General features: G+C 29.3%; 1 protein-coding gene and 2 non-coding genes across 3 annotated transcripts; 2 read left to right on the top strand and 1 right to left on the bottom strand.

Annotated features, from left to right (window-relative positions):
- Positions 1-6,870: 6,870 nt before the first annotated feature.
- Positions 6,871-8,288, bottom strand: LOC123305712. Its single transcript, XM_044887505.1, has 2 exons — positions 8,142-8,288; positions 6,871-7,474 (listed from the first exon to the last, which is right to left on the bottom strand). Exons 1-2 carry the CDS (start codon positions 8,184-8,186, stop codon positions 7,001-7,003), a joined length of 519 nt encoding a protein of 172 aa, XP_044743440.1. The 5' UTR covers positions 8,187-8,288; the 3' UTR covers positions 6,871-7,000.
- Positions 8,289-21,996: 13,708 nt separating this feature from the next.
- Positions 21,997-22,069, top strand: Trnar-ucu. Its single transcript has one exon. It is a non-coding gene; the product is annotated as a tRNA-Arg (tRNA).
- Positions 22,070-22,385: 316 nt separating this feature from the next.
- Trnar-ucu lies at positions 22,386-22,459 on the top strand. The gene has a single exon. It is a non-coding gene; the product is annotated as a tRNA-Arg (tRNA).
- Positions 22,460-22,664: the final 205 nt, after the last annotated feature.

Raw genomic sequence — 22,664 nt, forward strand, 5'->3', positions numbered from 1 at the left:
TCCAAAGGAATATGGTCCAGTTAGAGTGTATTTTTTGTCCGAAAAAACATACATTGTTTTTAAATTGCAAACGATTGAATGTAAGTATTTACGAGGTCTTTAATGTGAAAGTATCTGGCAGCTGAGCATCTGATGAGAAGTTAATGGAATACCATGAAAAGTTCCATCAGTCACTAACAGGCTCAATTTTCAGAGGTACAAATAAAAAATTTATATTTAATACTTAAATGCGTATTGCAAAATTTTGGTACATACAAATTTAAACTGTGGTTTCAAAACTTTTCATCATCAACCTAAATTTTCTATTTTTAGTAAAAACCCGCTTAGTTTTAATCATATTCCTAATTATGATCAAGTTTTTCAAGTTTCGACTTGCAAAGACGAACAACATCTTTTATTTTAATGAATTTAAAAGTAGAAAATATAATCGTTTTCCCTGGTTTACTTACATGGTACTAAAAATAAAAGCTTTTGAGGTGAGACAATATATTGCTTAATTCATCCAATTTGCAAAGCCCTTTAATTCAAACTCAATGAAGTTTTGATAACAAACGAAGTGAGAAAATGAGCATGGGATTGAGTGGCTGTGATCTTGGTAGTCTATAAATTATCAGGATCTGCAGCGTCTGGAGATGCTTAGCTATTAAAATTTACTGTAGGACGAATAAGCAGAATTGTCAAGCGAGTGTAATCCAACAATATAGGCGAACAACAATAATACAAATATGAATGCATAATCTACAAATATCTCTGACAGACTTTGATTTGTAGCAGGCGACAAGACAAGTTTATTATAAATAACAGCCTTTAATTAGCATTAAATTTACATTTCCATTGTGCATTACAAGCACGAAACTCAAATTATAATTTAATTATCTTTGGAAATGATAAATACATTTCCGTAAGCTATAGGAAAACGAGTTGTATAATCCAGGAAAAAATAAATGGAATTTTTTTTTTAAAAACAACAATAAGTGATGTGTGATATTAGAATTTCTATATGCATGTACATTTGTATGTAGGCACAGTATCACAATGACGAAAAAAGAATATCATTCTAGTTTGTGGAAGAAAAAATGGCTATAGGGTATAGGAAAATACAACAATACATTTCAGTGATGATGGTATTATTTAGACGTAATAATAATACCACATTGTAAGTATATTGAACCAAATTTACTACCTCTATGTACAGATCACTTCTTTCAAAAAATAAATAATTAAAAAAATAAAAAATTCGACTGTGTTAAATTAAAACTGAAAAGAAAGAAACAAGTCAAGTAGTTTACATAGCGACTTGAACAGTCGGGGCCCATTAAAATATAAACCGATTTAAAAAATTTCATATTAATGGGCCCCGACTGTTAAAGTCGCTATATAAACTACTTGACTTGATTCTTTCTTGTCAGATTTTATTTAACACAGTCGGGTTTTTAATTTTTTATTTATTTCTTTTATTTTAGACGTTTTAGTGTTCCAGCACTAAAAAACTCTCTTATATATATTATACTATATTATAACTTTTAAACCATTTTATATTATTCCTAATTAAATTTTAACACTACTAGGTAGTCGGGTAAAAAGGGGTAGATAATTAAAAATTGCTTAAATACTTAAAATTACTTAAAAATTATATAGTTCGCAAAAATAACGCTACATGATTACCAAAAAAATGGTATTTTTTTATTTTACTTGTTATTCTTGTTGTCGTCAATTTTTTTATCAAATCTTAAATTTACCTTCATTAACCTTGTAACGTTTAACGTTAGCGTTTTTTTCCGCCATTTTATTTTAAATTGTACTTTCACTATCATCTTGTAGCCGTTGACATTGAAATATTTTGTTAATACATCAATATTTTGAAAAATTTAAAATGCTGTAGATAGGTAAAGGAAAAAAGCGGTAGAGCGGTAGAACATGAAATCCAGCAATCTTGTATGTAAAGTATACAATTCACTTAACGAAACTGAATCCTGACTAGTTGAAGTTGCCCACTTATTGACTAATCGGTGCGTCGACCAAATCTGCGAGCCCATATGACCAACTTATCAGTCTGGCTTATTGTTTTAAAAGTATATAATAATATAATAATAAAAAATATACACGTAGTGTCTGTAAATATATGTTATAGGCTTTATATAAATAAACGTATTCTAAAAAAAAATCTATGTAACGCTAAGGATTCACATAGAAAGTAATATATTCATGCACTCCCCGATTTATTTTAGTCATGCTTTAAGTAAAATTATTAAATTTCGCGAGTCGTACATTCATCAAAATAGCCTCATTGTCTTTCAAGTATACACGCAAACAACCTGATATTCTACAGCCATACTATATTTCACAAGAAAAAATTTGTTCCCTTTTGTGGATTTAAAAAGATATTTTTAGCGTTAAATAATAAGCCTGATTATACAGAGGTAGCGTGGCAGGCTTTACCAATTTTTTTTTTCAATTTTCTTTACAAATAGTAATAATGTGCATCTTCGTTTTCTATGTCAGTTGTGAATTCGTATCGATTAGTTTTTTTTCGCCTTTTATCTGTTGTACAATCATCCGATGTAAAAAGATTTCAATTCTACGTTACTATATCTCTATTTACCTTCAGGCGTGTTTACTCCTGTTCATTAATCTTATTTAAGATTAAGCATATCGTTTGTATTCCAAAGTTACCACGGAATACCGGGAAATATTTAAAAATAGCTTTTAATGATAATTTTAACTAATTTTTCCCTTATATTTTACCGAATAGTCACAGAAAATTTTCGATTTTTCAGAAATCTTTCGATTCCTCGATGTTTAGACTTTCAGTGACACCAACTTCTATTTCGCTTGATTTTTGGCACAATAAGAACTGGGCTGAGGTTTTGGTGCAATCACTTGAGTATATGTAATTGTAGGTGGCTACAAAAATCAATATTTAAAACTCACTGATTTTCTGGTTGAACGGTATAAGAAGGTAGAATTTTTAGACAAAAAAGCTTCTTTTTTTTAAATAATTTTTCGCACAGAATTTCAAGTGATGCGATGTCTAGCAAAGTGTGCATTTAATGAATGAAATATGTAGCCAAACACAAAGTAAATTTTCCATGGGATTAAAAAACAAATACTAGTTTTAAAGATATTTTCATTGAATACTTTATAATTGTTATACTTTTATAGATAAGATATTTACAGTAACATAAATCTCTTTAATTTTCATATTCCGTTTTTTTTTAAATTATTGTATCAATCAATACATAATATAAAACAAAGTCGCTTCCCGCTGCCTGTCCCTATGTCACTATATATGCTCAGATCTTTAAAACTACGCAAGAGATTTTGATGCGGTTTTGTCTAGAGATTCAAAACGAAGGTTTCAAGTATAATACATGCATAATATAGTAGAGAAACACTGACAATTTTAGAGGTTAATCGAAATTGTGAACAAAAGGAGGGTAAGTGACGGCAAATAAAGTGAAGGCTAATTATTATATATATATGTATATATAAATTAATCGTTTAATGGAATGCCAAGGTTTGTGTGCTATGTTACGTATATTTTGATCTAGGGGCATACTAATTTTACAGCTTAATGGCTTAACCACAATTAAATAATGATGTTTTTCTCATTTTTTAAAAAGGAATGAAAATGGAGCCCATTTATTTCTATCTACAAATATTAACAGTTATCCAAATCGAAGAAAAATTTTTTTACATTTTGTAACAGTTTATTTGATGATTTCCTAAGAAACTACGTCTAAAATTTTAGATGACTTCTCAGAAACTACGCTTTCGATGATGTATACTAGATTTTTGTAATTTTGAGTCAAAATTAATTTTTGTATACCTACACGGTTTTGGCTCAAAAAACAAGGTTTTGACTTGTATCTGTATACATTTTGGAGATATATTTGAAGCGCGGATTGTGGATTTGGTTTTGTGGGAATAAAAGTAATAATTTCTTAATTAAAAACATTTTTTATTAAAAAAAACTCCAAAATCATATTATTTTCACACTATAATTTGGGTATGGTGAATGATGGTTTTTTAATTTTACAAAATTATTACAAAACGAAAATTATACAAACAAAAAAACAATTCCAGAAATTTACAAAAAAAATAAAATAAAAATCAATTATCTAATTATTTGGGGATATTTTTTCTGTTATCTTTGCTTGGATTTCCTTCGCTGTTGCTGTTGCTTTGTCAATTGTTTCTTTTGTCACTTTTTGTAAATCATCATATATGGTTTTGCTACCTTCTAAAAGCGCAGTATTGAAATTATTCATAAGTGCTTCCAAATTTGAATTTTGTGATGTCTCTGCAGGACCATCTGGGTGTGGAGCTCCAAATACGATCTATAAACCAAAATGAATTTTGTAAAATTTATTAGAAAATAAATATATTAAAATTTTATCCACTATTTATGCTCTCAAAATGCGATAGTTAAGGATGCGACATTGTTATTGAGGGAAGTTTTTGACAAAAATGATACATAATCACCGATATTGACAATTTGCTATATTTTAGTTCACAAGTTAAGTACACAAGCTTTCACAAATTGTAAATATTCTTAAATTTGAAAAATGTTTGAAATAAAATTTCGATTAAAAAAAGTTATTTACGATACAAGTGGGCTAAGAGAGCTATGAACGAACGAATGCGAAATTTGAACCAGAACGTGAGTTCTACGCCTTAGAGTTCTACGCCTCTAAAATGTGAAAATAAACGGTAATTATAATTTGAAATTTACCACGAGTTACTAAGTAAACTATAACATTAAAAAATTTACGATAATAACTTGTTATTAGTTTAGATTTTGACAGTAATTTAATTGATTGAAAATGATGTAACTCCTTTTTAAGCTAATTTGATTGTTTAATGAAAATAAATGTTGTATTGAAAAAATGAGTGTGATAATGGAAATAAATTCGGTAATGAAATATTTATCGCACGCAAAATGAGTGAATTAATTAATTTCTATCTCACAGGGGTAGATAAAATTTCTTACCTGTGCAATACAGACGAGTGCCAAAGTTATAACAATGAATTTCATGTTGATAGTTACTTAAACTTAAATTCAAAAACCAAAATTAGTACTGACGCCTCTAAGGATCTAACAACAGCTTTTTATACATAAAATATTGATTTGTTGAATAGGGGTCGAACAAAGCTCTCTCAGTGTTATCAACAAAACTTTTTTTTGACACAATGAACTTTACATTAATATGTACAGCTAGACCAGAAACAAATTTGATGTTTAAAAACAAATTAAGACGAATTAATTCATTGTTAGTGTTCCAAATTACTTTAGAAAAAAAATTTTGTAATCATTTTTGCATATTCGTTGTGTGCGTAGTCATGCTAGGGACAATAAAATCGATGCCAGCGCTTCCAGTGATAAATTTTGACGATAAAGGACGCTTTTATAACTAATTTGCAGTTCTTTACATGTTAATGTTATGGAAAATGTCAAATTAAAATTATTGAAAAACAATAATTAATTAAACTTAATGCATTAAAAATTGTGACAGTAAGAAATCAAATTGCACAATTATTTTTCAAATGTAAATTATCATAATTATTTATTTAAATTTGTGAGGCAATAATATTAAATTTTCAATGTAAGTCATAAATGCAATCCATACAATTATATATGCATCCATACAATTCTATAATTAAAGTAGTGTATCGTTACCATGGAAACGCCTCCAATAAAACTCACGCACGGTGCGAAAACAGAGAAAATCTCCTGACAGGATGATCGAAGCACTCATGCATTCATCAATCTTGTGAAAAAAATTCTTCGGTTCTGTGTTTTACTTGTAATTACTGATAAAAATAGTGTTTTACATTTCGTGCAATAAATAAATGATGGAACTAAAGTTCTCTTATAAAGAAAATCATCCTTAAAGTCCTCTTATATACGAATGTAGCAAAGTGTTTCGGTGGAAATTATAAATCGGGCAAGTAATTTTATAAATTCTTGATCTTGGTAAGAAATACAATAAGATAAAAATCGAAGAAAATTTTTGGAAAAAAAGAATTTGACCCTGATATTTCGGATTTGGGTTTGAAATATTTTCATATCCTCTTTCATATTGATACTTTCAAGGTTATCATGGTTAACAATTTAACATAATTTCACTGGAAACAATTATTAAATTTCTTTAGGTCTAATATACATTTCTAACATTGTTGCTCTAACATAATGCTCTAAAAGGTCTGCAACCGCACCATACCAGGAATAGTAGCTCAAAATAAGACGATTTTCTCGAAATCAAAAAACACTACGTTCTACAATCAATGAATGAATTGATGATAAACTTTTACTTTCATGTGGGCTTTAGCAAAATAACATTTCACGTTTGGGGTTAAGTTACAAATAACTCATTAAAAATTTGGACTTTAGAACCACTTACCTTCCAATAAAAGCAATTTGATACTAGGGAAAGTTTAGAAAAACCAACTTATTATGAGCTGTAATATATCTAGTACAGTGTGTAAAGCCCGTCTGAAATACCATGTACTAAGACACTTATTATAACAAAATTTAGCTTAATTTTTATTAAAATACTTTTACATGAACACAGTTCCTACAAAAAAAATGTTTAATTTAATGAATTAAAATCAATACTTTAAAAATGTGTGGATTGTGGATTTATAGTTGAGGGAAAAAACGAAATAATTTTAATGCTAATTTCTTCATTAAAAAAGAATTTTATTTTCTGTTACTCTGACATGGCGTTTGATGTTTTAAAATAAAGAACAATTTATAAACTTACACAGTTTCAATAGAAACAATTTTGGATTTCACGTTACAATTAAACAATATTACAATTTTTAATTTCACAAAATATAGTGATTTCTGTTTGACCTTTTTTTTACCCTCCAAGTTGCATTAAATAACACGGTGACATTTGGCCTTAATACATTACTAATGAAATAATGAAATGAGTTCGAAATTTATATTTTCGACGAAAGTTAGGTAACGGAAAACAACTTTACAAAAACTTATCTAAGGTTTCTTTTCCATTTGCTTTTCTAATTTCTTATGTGCTTCTTTAGCTGCGGCCATGCCTTTCTCGAATGCTTCTTTGGCCACTTTTGACATATCTTCCATCACACCTTTTGAGTTTTCTGTCATTTTTTTTCCTTCCTCTAAAGCTTTATCGAAAGCTTCCTTAAAAGATTCTTGCATTTTTTGAGCGCTAGCGGCAGCTTCTGGATTTTCTTTTTTTAATGCTTCCATATGTCCATTCATTGTTTCTTGAAAATTTTGCATAGCTTTTTTTAGATCTGATTCACTCATTATTTTGTTCATATGACCAGCGAGCTCGTTGAAACCGCTTTTCATATTATTAGCACCCTCTTCACCGATTTTTTTTGCGCTTTCTAACAATCCGGAACTGAAGTTATTGATCAATTCTGATAAACCATCAAGGTTTGATGGTTCAGCATTACTGGCTTGGCTTGGAGCTCCAAATACGCTCTAGACAAAAAAGTAAAATTAATGACATTGTTTCTTATAATGCGAAGAATTTGATCAGGTTTTCATAATTCCGTGAACAGATATCGCAGTTAATTGAAAAGTGTCGACATACTGATCTTGAGAAACGTGGTATACCTACGAGTAAAAACTTGAGATCAGCCTCGGCACGTAAGGCTACCGTAGGTACAGGACAAAATGTATAATTTTTTGGCATATTAAACAAGGGCTGAATATGTCAACTATTTTTTATCAAGTTATTGTTGGAAGAGGAACTTAGCTATCAAACACAAGACATAAGGCTTCTGCCTATTTATCGTTTTGGTAAATCTACCCCTTGCACTACATCTTTTTATCTTACTTGCATTAAAACAGCTTAGTTTCTTTAAATGCACTCAATGTTTTTAAACTGCTCGTACTAGATTACAATGTTAAAACCATGCTCATATTCACATAGTTTCCTTTTTCCTAGGAGTTTAATAAATTTATTCGTAGAATTGTCAGAAATCAGTTTTTCAGATTTTATTATTTGGCGGGCAAATGGGTCACCTACTAGTTTTTCTCAATTTTTTTTAGTAGTTTGTAAAATAAAAGTTTATTTGCACTTTTCTTAAATTCGAAACTGAGATAAAGAAATTTTGATAAAAAAATATTAAACAAAAATTCTTACCTGTGCAAGACAGACGAATGCCAAAATATGAACAATGAATTTCATGCTGTTGATTATAATTTGTGAGATTTGTATATCAAAACCGAAAATTAAAACTGATGCAATTAAGGACCACAAAATTTATTTTTATACGAAACATTTTGATTACACAAATATCTTTTACTGTTATCATAAAAAGTACTTTTTTTTTCTACCAAAAATTTTACATAAATAAAAAACTAGTGAGCAACTGAGCTCCATCACTACAGACATATGTCTCCTTCATACAAATGAGATTTTTGTTTTTTCATGTTTTCACACTACCAAAAGATACTTCCTTCGCAATGACTGAATTCACATTCCTTTTTTCAACAGTCTAACTCATTTTGAAGGGTTTATAAAGGTGAAAGCCTTAAAAATATCAAACAAGCACACTTACCAAAGGGGGCTGGCAATTATCAATCCACTAGCTCATTTCGTCTTAAAGAGCGGGTTTTGCTCTATGAATTAAAATCAAACACCACTTTTGTTAAATAGTTTCGCCTAATATATAACCCTACAAACCGAATTGCTATTAGAGCTAATAGTCGCGGAAACGAAACACTAAAAAAGGTCAAGTTCGAAAAATTTGAACAGTAAAACATACCTAAATTGATGAACAAGAAATTAAAATTATTCAATTTGCATAAATAATATTTTACAATTGCATTTTAAATTAACTTTAAATAATAAATTCACTTTTCGGTTAACAGTGATGAAAATGAATCCAATCTTGTTACTTGGGGCTTTTGGGGTCATTGAAGACAAATATCGTTAAAAAATTTAGGTACCAGGTACCTGGAATTAAAATTAATAATTCAGAAGCATGTATAAAGCTATGACAAAAATCACGTAATAATAACATTAATTCACGGAGACAGCTAGAATACCATTCACTCGGTGTTTAGTGATTTAAAAAACCCCCCTGGTAGTGATTTTGGAATCATTTTCATTACTATTATCCGAATTGTGATTTAGAATATTTATGGTTAATTTAAAATGCAATAATAAAATGCATATTATTTATGCAAATGGCATATTTTTAATTTCTTACAAATCCATTTAGGCAACAAGTTTCCTGACGCTCTAACGAATCGAATGCACAAAACGCATTCAAATGTTCAAATTATTGGAACTTCAGCGCTTCTTTTCTGCGACTATAAATTGAGATGATCGCACTTGTAGCGATGCTTTAGAATAAATTTAAAACACAATCGACCTTCGATGCAGTACACAAGTCTACATTTTTGTGAAAAATTATAACTAAAACAAGGATATAAGTGAACTTAGATTTGGGTCAAGACCAATTTTGATAATCAATTGAGCAGATTTTTACTGCGTGGAAATACATTAAAAATAAATTTTTTTTTTACATTACTTTGCAAATTATCCTCCTTTTTATACCATGTGTATACGAAATATACATAGCATATTAAGTTTAGTCCCAAGTTTGTAACGCTTTAAAATATTGATGCTACGAAAAAAATTTCCGTATAGGTGTTCATAGAATCAGCTAATTAGTCCATTTTCGGTTGTCCGTCAGTCCGTCCGTCCGTCTGTGAACACGAATTTTCGTTTTGCCACGGTGTATTTCGGTGTACTTTATTCGTTGTGCCACGGTGTATTTCGGTGTACTTTATTCGTTTTGCCACGGTGTATTTCTCCAGGTATAGTAAGTAAAGAAAGATAGTCCTATTAAATTGTAATAAAATTGATCTTTTTCTATTTACACCTGGAGTTGTACACTGAGATAAAATAAACAAAAATAATAATATTATCAAGATCCAGGTACAAGTGTACGTACCTGGATCTTCAAATTTCCTTTACAATTATTACTTTACGGTTATGGAGAATTATGGCCCTAGGTTTCGCATTGATAGTAAGAATATTTGATAGCACTTTTATCTATGCGTTATCTTTACACAGAATCTAAGTGTATCAGTGAGAGATAAAAATGTAGAAACGAAATGTTCTAAAATATTTTCGAGCATTCGAAGAAAAATCTGGAGTTTTCAGATGATTTGATTTGTTTACTTAAAAACAACAGGAAATTTTTGAAAGTTTAATGTGAATATTGGAGCGATAAATCTGAATCATTTTGAAAAACATAGTAGCATCTTTTGGATAATCATGGAACGTAGTCTATTTTCGAACTAATAAGAAAAAACTCTTTGCTTTTATATTTAAAAAAATTGAAACAAATTTACCTAAATTTATTGTGATTCTTCTTTTAAAAAGCATCCTTACAAACTAACTTACAACCTAACTGAAACTAAGAAAAGCAACTTAACAACCTAACTGCAACTATGACATACAGGATCTGCATATCATAATAATTTATTATAAGGAGAACGGGAAGGAACTGATTTTGGTGACATTCAACACTTTCTAATTTCAACAATTATCTCAGTCAATTGATTGTTTTAATAAATAAATTCTTTTAAATGACAGAATGTCCCCAAATATTTATCTCTATTACCTTAATCTGATTCTTAAATTTCTTTAGAACTGCTTTCAAATAGATTGATTAGTTCCCAATATAATGACATATTGTTTATGTTTTATGCTGAATGAAAACACATTTGTATATAAAGTTGCCTGTAAATTACAATAAATGGAATAGTATCAATGTTTGTTTGTTATCTTTAAATTATATACAATACCACGTATTTCAAAAATAAAATGTGGTAAATTTTCTTAATAAAACAAAGTGTATTGTAAAAATAAAAAGACTATAAAATTTAAATATGTATACAAAAGAATATAAAAAAGAATTACAGAAAGAATTGAAATAACAGAATTAAAATTTTTTTAAAGAATAAACAAGTTAAAATTCTTTTACCATTTACGGGAACATTAAATAAAACTGTTTATGTACAATTTTTCACAAAAATACAAGAGAATTTGTTTCTTTACAAACATAAATATTTAGCTCCTTTGTGTGTGAAATTGTTTTTTTCTTTCATACTATACCCGAGTAGTAAATATTACCTATAGTACAGCGGCCAAGGACGGTTCGCTCCGTATTTAGAGTAGCTTAAGTACGCCCGAGTTTTCTTTATTATTTCGACCAAGGAATTTCGAATATTGAGGGCGGGATATAAAAAGTGGTAACATCAATTAATGTAAAGAAATTTGCATAAACGAATGCAATTTTTCCCAGTTTTTTTGGTAAAATTTTTGATTTAAATATTTGTAGATATTTCAATTTCGAACTAGATGTATTTCGATTTTATCAAAAATCTCTAATATTTCAAATATATATAATAACTTATTTCGCTTCAGAGACATTTGATAATGATTCAATCTTATTTGTTAGGCCTACTCAATAAAAATAATAATCATAAAATCCGCTAGCTCTATTAAAAGAGACGATATGAGCAAAAAAATGGATACAATAGGGATACGTTTCTAGCCTGAACGTTTATTTTGCAGTAACTTTTCATCTACTAGAAATTTCTTTTTAAATTGAGACGACTGTTAATGTAATTGAAAGATCCATCAATATTTTAATCCAAAATTTTGCTAGCAAAACCGAAGGCCTGAAAATATTGCAATTTGTTTATAAAATTTGATATAAATAACTGATGTGACTATTTTGGACATTCTGGCCTCAAAATCAGAAATCAGGAAAACCTTCGACGGAAAAGGATACTCTAAATATCGAACGAACCGCCCTGGGCCCCTGTACTATTATTACTTACATACATATTGGTGATTATATGTTGCAGTCACGTCTTAGTACCGATAAGAAACCATTCTTGAAATTAGAAATGTGAATAATTTTATTACATTATTTTATTTAAAAATTCAATAGAACGTTCCTATCCAAAAATTTTAATTCCGATAAACATTTCTGCAAATTTTCCTTGATCAATTTCAAAATATTAATGTCAAATTAATTGATATAAATTAAAAATTACTTATATAAATCATAAATTACTAATTACAAGTTTACTTTATGATTGGCTTTACCTTATTTTTAATTTTAAAAATGAATCCTGAAATGGTGAAAGCGCAAATCAGTCTTGTGAACATAGCCACTTTACCACTAAATTAATTATATATAACACTTCCACCATAATTATATTTTATGATGTTCATTAAATTGATGGCAATATTTTTTAATTGGATTTAAATGGAAAATGGATTTAATCAAGGTGGGTAATATAAATGAGTCTTTTGAAAATGTCTTCATCCGCTAAAAACTTTTATTTGAGTAAATAGAAGGTATTGTTTATTAGTGCTTATAGTATTCTAATTACTGTTGAGGTTTACTGTTTTACATTGTAGGTTGTTCAAATTGTGTGAATTTTACTTAGGCCATTTACAAAAAATAAGCAAGGCTATTAATACTGAACACTTTTCAAAAAAATGGTAAACTTAAATTAAAACGTAAACGTAAATAATAATTTTCATTTTACATAAAAAACTTTAATTATACTGTAAGAAAAAAAATAATTATTTGTTCATATTCTTTTTGTTAATAAAGTCACGGATATACTTTAAATTTAGTTTAAGTAATTTTTTTTTTACAAAAAATTGTTGTATACCAAAAAACAACCAGAAATTAATTAAAAATCTTACATAAATGGTTAAACTAATTAAATGGTTAAACTAAGTAAATTTATTATTTTAAGATATTTTTATTTAAAACAATTTCCTTATTTAAAACATAAGTTGTAATTATAACATAAGTTTTTAAAATCAATTATAACTTCTAAAGTAATGGAAATTAATTCATTAAATATTTTATTGGGTTTCAGAAAAAATGCATTATATATTAGTATTCGACATTACATTTCATGTGAAAGGTATCAAAATCAAAAATAAGTAAAGAAAATTAAATTATGAATATAGCATGCCATCTATGAGTATTTAATAGAACAACTTCAACAAATTTTCCTTGAATGATAATTTTCTTATTTATTGTAGTTCACTGTAACACAAGTAGATGTTTTATCAGTACAATCGCAAAAAATATTTCAAAACTAGCATTAGATTTCAAATAAAGAAGTTTGAATCGGTCAAAAGCTTAAGAAATTTAAGCTTTTAAGCGTTTTAAGATTTTCCGAAGTAAAATCGTCATTTTTCAATTGTCATCTGACATTTGTTCGAAAACAGGGCGTTTAAGACCCCCACGATAAGTAAAGCTTAGATAAAAAACTATCTGATATTCAGCCAAGAATGACGTAAAAAACGTTTAGTCATAATATAGCATCTAACTCGCTTATATTATTATAGCATCTAAGTTCGCCAAGTTTTAAGTGATTTCACGTTCATACTAAACCGGAATCCCTTAGAATCGAAAAACTTTTATATATTCGAGTTAGGTAAAATATTACAAACGTTTTCTTCCATTGTCAATCGGAAAACAGTAAATTTTATCTACTTAATTTGTACGTTTCGATAAGTAATCCTATAAACCTTTAATTGTCTTGCTTGTAGAAAAAATAAACATATAATATACAATTTGTATACCAATTCGAATCCCAAAATATTGGTTAGGTATTTAGGTACAATATATCCGACAGTGGAACTGATGGAAAGAATAGCATGGCTAGGTTCCTTTTAAAACATTTAGATAAACTGATTTTTGAATAGTCAACCATGTGTTCGTTTGTACAACAGCATTGTAAACAAACAAACAAACCACGACGTTTGGAGTGTAGATAGACAGACTTAAATATGAGGACACACCCGTCTTTTGTATTTGTAACTTTTGACAGTCTGAATGACGACAAAAAACCACGCGTACTACAATGACATGACTTGTTTTTTTTTTCTTACATTAATTAATTTAAATAGCCGTCGTCTGGCCTATTAATCATATGAAGCTTTGTATATTATCAACAATACAACTCGTGTCACTTCATATTAATCATATGAAGCTTTGTATATTATCAACAATACAACTCGTGTCACTAATTGGGCTCAGTCGACTTGGTGCATCCGAATAGAATTTTACCAACTAATTATTTCCTACTAGCTGTATCTCGCCACACTTCGATGTGGGACATTATGGTTGCATGGAGGAAATAGATGAGAAGTATCTAGTGAATTTTATGAGAGTTAATAAATCCCCGATAAAACAGATAGCTTTCAAATGGCCGAAATGTTTTTTTTCATGTAACTTACAGTTTTTTAATGTAGACATCGTGGCCTTTTATTTGGTACCAGAATTGGGTATATTTGAAAATATTCGGTCATTCATCCTAACTTTCACCCCTCCAGAGTCAGAGTCCAGAATTGAAAGTGTGGTCCCAACTTCCATTTTCTTACGTTTGGACTAGTCTCTGTCCCAATTAACAAGGCAGTTGGGTCATGATTTAAACATTCAACTATTTAAATAAATACATAGAAAGAAATGAAAAAAATATGCACGAAAAGGAACTCAGGTTGCCATCCTCTTTTGTATTCTTGAGTCTTGATTTAAATGAAACTAATAAATAAAACAAAACTAAAACAACGAAAATTGAAACGTTTGAACATAGAAAGAATCAAATCATTTGTATTTCATTATAGGCTCACGGTCTGTAATGATATTTTAAACAATTTATACATGACAAACTATACAGGAACTTTAAAACTAGTATCTCAAGTTTATTCTTTAAAAAGAATTAATAAAACTTATTGTAAAGCCAATAATTATAAAAATAATATCGATGTGCTTATTATAATACAAATGCATTTACAGGGCCGGATTTAAATTTCTGCCGCCCTGGGGCACTGAAGAAAATGCCGCCCTATGACTGAAATTTTATTTTAATAGTTTTGATATCTTATTTTTTAAGAATTAGAATAACTAATTAATTGCAGAAAAAAGAACCGCTTCATAACGAGCTGACTATCTGGTTGCAGATAAGGATTTTAACGCAATTCTTTTTTCAGTATGAAACTGTAAGACTTCCCAGCGATGCGTCGATGCAGTAAAAAAGTTGTATAAAGTTTGTACTGTATGAAAGAATGAAGCAGCTTCTGGGGCGCATTCTACTGCGTGAACTCCAACTAAATTCATAGAATGAGCAGCACAAGGAGCATGTTCTGCAAGATATAATTTCATGAATTCTTGCCTGTAAGCCCGAATAAATCCCTGATACATTATTCGCGTTATCATATGACTGACTTGGACAATCTGAGAGATCAAGATAAAAAAACTCAAGAACAGATAATACAGCAACTAGCAAATCTTCAGCTTTATGTCCAGAGTTCTCAATAAACATGAGAAAAAAAAATTTTTTTTAATTCTTCAAAAAAAAAAAACTATATTTATCAATTCCAGAAAAAAAAAAATCAAATTTTATTTTTTCAAACAATGTTTATTTAAAAGAGTTAGTTATTTATATATTGTATAGAAAATGTTTTCTAACTTTACAAATTTTGCCGCCCTAGAAAATTTGCCGCCCTGGGCGCTAGCCCCGACTGCCCCTAGTGTAAATCCAGCACTGTGCATTTATATTAATACACTTTAAATATACCTTACACTCTTATTAAAAAATAAATAAATCAATGAACACAAAATAAAATTAGTCCATTTCCGTGTGTCTGTCTGTCGTCTGCCTGTCCGTCTGTCATCACGATTACTCAAAAACGAAAAGAGATATCAAGCTGAAATTTTTATAGCGTTCTGAGGACGTAAAAAGTGAGGTCAAGTTCATTATGAGCAACATAGGTTATTTGGGTCTTGTAAACCGTTAGAGATAGAACAAAAGTTTAAATGTAAAAAGTATTCCTTATAAAAAAATAACCAACTTTTGTTTTTTTCGTAAATATCACTGTTTACCCTTGAGGGTGCAAATTAGGCGTAAATTGTATAGTATGTAATTATCACTGTCTATGCATGGTATTTCAACTCAGTCAATTGTTTGTTTTCACTTGTTTATCATATTTCTAGGATAATACACGTTACATACAAATTAAATGTTTACATTTTAATGTGTTCCATGGAACTTTTCTTGCTAACAAAGGTATACTAAAAACAATCGCCCAATCACCGCTTATTTCAAATTCGTTCAATTTATTCCAATTAAAGGGTACATAATATATATAACACTTTTAATATTAGCTATAATAATATAAAATATTCATTCGATCTCCTCATTCATTCATTTTTGTAATGTATTTTCACACAGTTAGGCAACCTACACCTCATTTTAAGTATGTTGTTATAGAGTAGTTTTACTAGCAATTGAACAAATGGGTGTGCTGTTTACTTATTAGGTAAGTGGTGGACGAACGAACGCATGATTTTAAATATCTTCTATGCACTCTTATTTAATGTTAAACACCTACTAATATTTAAATAGGTATATAGTTGATAGTTTAGTCTTTTGAATTATCTAACTGACTTGAAATAATTGCGGGTGAAACGCGGGTGTTGTCTCAGATTTCTCTTAAGTGAGACATTAAATACAGTTATGAAATTAGATTTATTCGTTTCTGTAGGTATATGATTTTTGTAAATACAAACCATATATAGTTTGGTAACGTTAGTTCGAATTGAAAAAGTTTTATTGTAGTCGGATAAAGAAATACATAAAATAGCCATCCTTAAGGAGTCCTCAGTAACAGCTCCGATTTTGCTGATTTTTTTTTTAAATGTTTCTTTTTATACATTGTTTAAAATCAGAAACCTTTTAAAGGGGGAAAATTATCTGGAGGGTAAAACAGCATGATTATGATATTTTTAACTTCGCACAATAGGAAGTTATTGTAATGGGTCCAATTTTCGAAATTGAAATTTTCAACATATCTTTACGTTTCATGGTTAGGACAAGGCATTAACACACATTTTGAGAAGAATTATCTGTGTGTGTGTGTGTGTGTGTGTACGTACGTTCGTACACATTTTTTTCGTCGCCGATATCGCGCGAACAAAAAATGATATCGACTTCGTTGAGGTGTCGATCGATGCGTATTAAAGGAAATATGATCCGAAAAAAATTTCCATAACATTCGGTCGAGTTATTTTAAATTTTTTATAGCTTTTTATTATGCTGGGAAGTTATTCATGTGGGCCTCAATGGTCGCACCAGACTCTATCCGCGGGTTGTTTATTTTTGTTTATTTTTTGGTTACCATGAATGTCGGTATTACATAATTCTACTCTTCTTTTACTTAAAGGTGAATAATAATGCATTCCATTTTGTGAGACAGTTTCAAAAACGACGTTAGGTTCTATAATCAAAATTTGATCAAGATGGTGTTAAAATATTTAGAAATTAAATATTCTTAGATGCTTGATAGTTCTCACGTATCAGCTACCAGTTAGTTGTTCAAATTGACGTGATTAAATCGTATATTTAATAAAATACCGTGACTCATTAGAGCTAAAGATTTATCAAAATGTAATACAATGCAGTTTAATAAATATAGTCTTGTAGGCAAAACATAAAAACGACAAACATCCATTTGAGTAGACAAAAAATAATTACTTAATAATTGCGATATTTTGTGGAACTTTATGTTAGGATTAGGATTCAAAATATTTACTGAAAAATAATCACTGATATTTCAATTTTTTATTAAATTAAATCGGGTTGTATATTTTCGAAACGTATTGAAAATACGCGAAAGGCAATGGAACGATAGTCAACGATTTAACTTAATAAAAAATTTTGTTTGTCTTTCTCTAAATAATTTAAAACCTAATCCAAAACTTATTAGCTACTATATCTATTATCTTTATGATCTACACATAAATTAAAAATTTAAAGAAATCTTAGACAGAAAAGCGGTTTGATCGACTTGCCGTTTGAAGATCATCACCTCTTTTCTAGTTGTTTTCTACATAGTACGGAATTCTAAACTCGAACTTGAAACATCCTCGATCAAATTACTTTTCAAATTTAAAGAAAATAAATCAAAATCGGTTCGTCCGTTTAGAAGCTTCGTAGCTTCTAAACTCCACAAACAGACAGACAGATACACGTGGGGTTAATGAGAAGATCTTTCTTTTTTCGTCATTTGATATTCTTAGCAAGTCCAACAAAAACTTTGGCACCGTCAGTTTTTCAAAGCAGGTCAACGTTATTTTATAACGGTATTTCAGAACATACCTCCCATCGGAAAGATTGGAGAGGAGCATTTTAATAAATCAATTATTAGCCATTAAAGAGGATTATTTACGTAAAGCTTATTGCACATTTACGTGATTATTTACGTAAAGCTTATTGCACATTTACGTAAAGTTATGTGTCAACGATTAATAGTAATATTTTTTAATTATTAATAACTAATATTAAATTATTTTAAAAAAAGTATAATTAGCATCAATAGCCTAATGACTAACACCAATCAGACCGTATTTATGTCACTGCAAATACACCCGTATTCTTTGAGTGTAGACAGTTTATAATCAACCAAAGAGGTATATTTCTAAAGCTATTATGACAAAGTCATCAGTTTAACTCAGGAAGAAACTCTTAAAGAAAGTATTTTACATACAGTTTTATCGCATTTAGTATTACATATCATTTAAATCATTAACTGAGAAAATTGGGAAATGAAGTGGAGGCGTGAGGTTATTATTTCAGCTGGTATAATAATTGAAATACAACTTCTATGGCGGACAAAAAATTTGGATTGACATAAAAAATTCGTTAATTTGATGCATTTGTCTGTTCCGTTGCATTATTTGAAAGAGAAGAATTTTATTTATGCCTTGCAATCACATTTGCGTGGCTGGTAACAAAAGGACTGTCACAAGAAATAAATAAGCATATTGTTTTGAGAAACTCATACATTTTATTACATTTTATTTACATACCGTGTAGCGCGAATGAACGATATTTCATTTTGCTGATTTAACAATTATAAAAATTATTGTTGAACTTAAATAAATTCAATACTTTGTACGTTTCTAGTTACTTTTTAAAATCGTAGGATGTATTTTACAAAAACAAAACCTGTCTGTCTGTTTTATATGAATGAAAAAAGATAAATGGAATCAGATTTGAATTTATTTTGAGTCAGCAATTTTAGTGCATAATTTAATTTTTTGCATTATATGCAAGCGGCGCAGTTATTTTATTTATAATTTGTTGTAGTTTTTAATATAATTTATGAATGAAACGGTTTTGTGTCGTACCTTTTCTAAACTTTATGAAATTATAAAACTAGTTCCTCCAAAACATCTTATTATGCAATTAATTCGCATTTTGCCAATGACGTTTTTAGTTTATCAAAGCTTTAAGATAATAGCAAGCCTTGTTGTGATATTTTGCTCATTGTCAAAATGAATTTTAATTATCAGCAATATAAAAATAAATTTGCGTTGGCTTCGAGTTGAGGCGTAGTTATTGAAATAAATACCACGATACTCGAAAGAAAATTGTATGTTAAGAAATTTTATTTATACTATTGCAATGTATACTAACTATATTAATTCTTCTTAGCTCTATAGAGCGTATAAATATTATTAAAGAAATGATATGTAATTTTTTTATCTAAATTTTAGAATAAACAGTTATTTTTTTGTAATTACATTTTGGTAATATTACATCATAAAAAACAACATGTAAAATCATATAGTAAGTTCCTACATAAACAGGAGACATTAATTGAAAGGTTTATTGATTCCTCGAAAAAGGATCAAGCGATCAAAATTTTTGAATAACATATTTATACGGTGTTTAAATTAACCCTTCTTATATTTTTCGTTAAGCAGGGACAAAGGGCAAAAAAATTTAAATAATAAATTTCAGTATACAGAGAGCACTAGCTGTGTACTACCCGTTTTGCTGGGCAACATCCCCAATTTCACCAACACCCCTCATATCCCCTTGTGTATGGGCTAGCTACAGTTTTGTAATGTACACGTCATGCTCTTTTATTTGATACTCTCCTTGGGTATATTTGGGTATATCCCCACTTACTCGCTCCACCTTTTCATCCCCCGAATGTATGGGCCAACGTGATTCCTTGGTCCAATCTGCTCCAAATTTTTTCCTATAGAATTGTATTACAGGTGTATACACCCCATTTTCTCTAACTCTCTTTCTCTTTCTCTTTCTCTCTCTTTTGTGACACAGGCGAAGTTGCGTGGGTCAGCTAATACAAATATGTAGTTTCAAGAAAAAAACTAATCTCAAAATAATGTACCTTGTTCTAGTTAAATAGATAACTTTTTTCTCTAAAAGTTTCTCCCTTAAAATTGTGGTCTAAAGTTTTTTGGAAAATTTAAGGCTTCTACATCATTCAAAGATTAGCACATAAAACCATAATATGATATAGAAAAAAGGTTTTTACTACAAATTCTTTTGATAATTTCATTTAAAATGAATATTTCAATGTCAAAATTAAGTCGTGATGCTTTTTGAACAAAATGAGTTTTGGACGCAATAACTGAGGTTGAAACATATACTCACTGTATTACCCCACTATATTAGAAAAATTAGAAATTCAAATAATGTCGTAATTTCAGCTATAAAGATATTACCTTCTATATGGTAACGAATTTATATATTTTAAGAGCATATAAGCAAGAAACGAATCTATTAAAATATCGTTAAGTATTAGGTAGATATGCATTTTTTAATAATAGACTTATGCACTTTATCGAAGGTCAACAGAGAGTTGATTTCTATGGTTTTATGGTTATGAACATTTTTGCACTTTTGGAAGCATCAACTTCCCAACTCACCTACCTTCTATTTTATACCACAAAATCAAGTTTTTTCATGGTTTTTAAAGACTTTAAACATCTCCACAGTTCTAACAAACTGAGCTAGATAATTTAAAACGTTGTGCAAGTTGAATTAGTATCAAGAATGTGCATTATGAAAGTAATTTTCCAACGTGTATTTGGAAAAATTGAAAGAAACGAAAAAGTTACACAGAAGCCGGAACTTGCTCTAGCTATCCGGTCTAAGACGTTACCAACTCCGTCACTCCTGCTTTATGTGAGTGGCTCCAATTATATGTGACCTCTTCGTGTCTATGCAATTTTATGTTTGTGTATACAGAACACACAAACGTTATCGTACTATTATACACAGTTAAACAAATTAGGCACATATTTTTATTATGAAAGGAAACTTTTTACATAATGTTTTTCGTGATTTTTATTTCAATACAAAGCATCTAAAACAATTTTAAAAAAACATTACATGATAGGGAAATATGACTTAAGTGATAAAGATATACTGCTCAAACATTTTTTTTTTTTGTATATGTACCTATTATTAAGGAAACAAGTAACTATACTTAAGTTAAGTAAGTAAACATAGACCTACCTGAGTTTAATTATATGGTTTTAATACTAATTAATACTATGGTAAAAAAAAATAAAGCTGTATAGTTTTTTTGGTACATTAGAATTGTTGGTTCTATTAAGTACTACTAAAAGAAAGACTTCTTTGTCTTGAATTTTTGTTGTTACTTAAGAAGAGTAAAAATAATTTTTTTAAACTAGTTTAATGTTTGTTTTATTGGATGCGTATCTAATTGATACGAAATAATATTAAGGTCGTTGAAATCTTTCGTTTGATGATGGGAAAATCATTCAAAGATTGTTTTTAAACATTTATATTGTTACTAGAGTATGTAATATGGAATATATGTGAAGTATTTTAGTCTAGTTCAGTTCAAATTAAAGTGAGATTCGGCCGATCCAATTCACTTTTTCGTTATAAATTGACTATTTCCTTCCTTAAATCTTCGCAAATCACTTTGAGTAGTAAACACTCTTTAAATTTTCATGGAGTGCCATTTGAAAAATCTCATTGATTTGAAAACCAGTATACCTTTCTGAAATAAGGCGGCATACCTTAAGAATTTTGACGCCACACAAAAATGCCACGGCACACTGGTTGACAATCGCTGGCTTAGATAACATGTCCCTGTGGCGCAGAGGATAGCGCGTTGGACTTCTAATCCAAAGGTCGTGGGTTCGATCCCCGCCAGGGATGAACAGTTGTACTGGAATTATATTAGGTACAATTATTTTTTTAACGGAATTTTAGTCTAGTTCAGTTCAAATTAAAGTGAGATTCGACCGATCCAATTCACCATTTCGTTATAAATTGACTATTTGCTTCCTTAAATCTTCGCAAATTACTTTGAGTAGTAAACACTCTTTAAATTTCCATGGTGTGCCATTTGAAAAATCTCATAGATTTGAAAACCAGTATACTTTTCTGAAATAAGGCGACATACCTTAAGAATTTTGACCCCACACAAAAATGCCACGGCACACTGGTTGAAAATCGCTGGCGTAGATAACATGTCCCTGTGGCGCAGTGGATAGCGCGTTGGACTTCTAATCCAAAGGTCGTGGGTTCGATCCCCGCCAGGGATCAACAGTTGTACTGGAATTATATTAGGTACAATTACTTTTTTTACGGTATTTTTGAAACTAAACAGTCATGGATTAAACACAATTTCTACAAGTTTTACTACAACATGGCTTACAATAATGTTTCCATTTTATTAAAACTAGACGCCAAATTCAACACTTTTTTCGCTTAGGACATAAAAATATTACCCGAAAAAATAGTTATATGA

This window comes from Chrysoperla carnea, chromosome 1 (genome assembly GCF_905475395.1).
Source record: "Chrysoperla carnea chromosome 1, inChrCarn1.1, whole genome shotgun sequence".
NCBI lineage: Eukaryota > Metazoa > Arthropoda > Insecta > Neuroptera > Chrysopidae > Chrysoperla > Chrysoperla carnea.

Bases quoted from the DNA above. Each gene is read 5' to 3' on its own strand.
- LOC123305712 (XM_044887505.1), bottom strand. From the start codon at position 8,186: ATGAAATTCATTGTTCATATTTTGGCATTCGTCTGTCTTGCACAG. The intron at 7,475-8,141 runs GTAAGAATTTTT...TTTTTTGTCTAG, and splicing joins CATTCGTCTGTCTTGCACAG to AGCGTATTTGGAGCTCCAAG.